This window comes from Oncorhynchus clarkii, chromosome 25 (assembly GCF_045791955.1).
Source record: "Oncorhynchus clarkii lewisi isolate Uvic-CL-2024 chromosome 25, UVic_Ocla_1.0, whole genome shotgun sequence".
NCBI lineage: Eukaryota > Metazoa > Chordata > Actinopteri > Salmoniformes > Salmonidae > Oncorhynchus > Oncorhynchus clarkii.
In genome coordinates, this window is record NC_092171.1 from 44,265,305 (window position 1) to 44,266,639 (window position 1,335).

Here is a 1,335-nt window from a genome sequence, read left to right on the forward strand (position 1 = left end):
CCTCTTCACTGTTGACGTTGAGACTGGACAGAGGAACTCTGCCTAGAAGGCCAGCATCCCGGAGTCGCCTCTTCACTGTTGACGTTGAGACTGGTGTTTTGCGGGTACTATTTAATGAAGCTGCCATTTCTGATCAATTTGATGCTATTTTAAATGGACAAAAAAATTTGCTTTTCTTTAAAAAACAAGGACATTTTTCTAAGTGACCCCAAACTTTTCATAATGCTTGCAATTGTGCATCCCACAAACATGTATAACAACGGTAGGATACTGACCATGTTGTAGCCTATTTGCTGTGTGTGTTATTAACTACCATGTCATATTAAATCGGCTAGGGAGACATTGTAAAGTGTGACTACAAAAAACAATGGCCCAGATTATAGAGAAAATGTTCCTGGTTCAATTAGAAAACAGATTATAGAGAATATTTCCGGTCCCGTTCAGATGAAAGACAGAGCGCTGTTGAGTTCATCTTATAGCTGCTGTCCACATTGAGGCATACATCCACATCCGCTCTGGACCAGAGCTACTTCCATATGCTCCTAGTAACACCCTGGACCAGAGCTACATAGATATGCTCCTAGTAACACCCTGGAACAGAGCTACAACCATATGCTCCTAGTAACACCCTGGACCAGAGATACATAGATATGCTCCTAGTAACACCCTGGACCAGAGCTACTTCCATATGCTCCTAGTAACACCCTGGACCAGAGCTACATAGATATACTCCTAGTAACACCCTGGACCAGAGCGACATAGATATGAGCCTAGTAACACCCTGGACTAGAACTACATATATGCTTCTAGTAACACCCTGGACCAGAGCTACTTCCATATGCTCCTAGTAACACCCTGGACCAGAGCTACATAGATATGCTCCTAGTAACACCCTGGAACAGAGCTAGATCCATATGCTCCTGACAAGATGACCAAATAGGGAAAGACATCCCACCGAGCCGTGGGGATGCTGCTGAAAGAACAGACATCCCACTCCGCCGTGGGAGTGGTGCCCTGAAAAGGATCGTGAAGGTTTTCTATAACCACAGAGTCCGTTAAGGAGGAAGTTAAAAACCTGGTAGATGTTTAATAAGACGAGAGCCAGTCTGTCTCCAAGGGAACTAACTCTCCAATCGCGATGAAGAAACAGAACGTACGTACCCTCGTTCTCATCATGAGCATCTTTACCTACCTGCTGGTCGGGGCAGCCGTCTTCGACACTCTGGAGTCGAAACAAGAGAGAAGCCAAAAGAGAAAGCTGGACGAGAGGAAGTGGGAGTTAATACAGAAATACAACTTGACCAAAGTGAACTTTGACGAGCTCGAAGTCGTGAT

General features: G+C 44.9%; 1 protein-coding gene across 1 annotated transcript in view; it reads left to right on the top strand.

The window, feature by feature from the left end:
* Nucleotides 1-1,123: 1,123 nt before the first annotated feature.
* The window catches only part of LOC139383755 (potassium channel subfamily K member 3-like), a 3,090-nt gene continuing 2,878 nt past the window's right edge, over nt 1,124-1,335 (top strand). The window contains exon 1 of the mRNA XM_071128317.1: nt 1,124-1,335. This exon is cut by the window's right edge and continues 86 nt beyond it. Coding sequence (XP_070984418.1) covers nt 1,139-1,335 — 197 coding nt within the window. The 5' untranslated portion in view covers nt 1,124-1,138.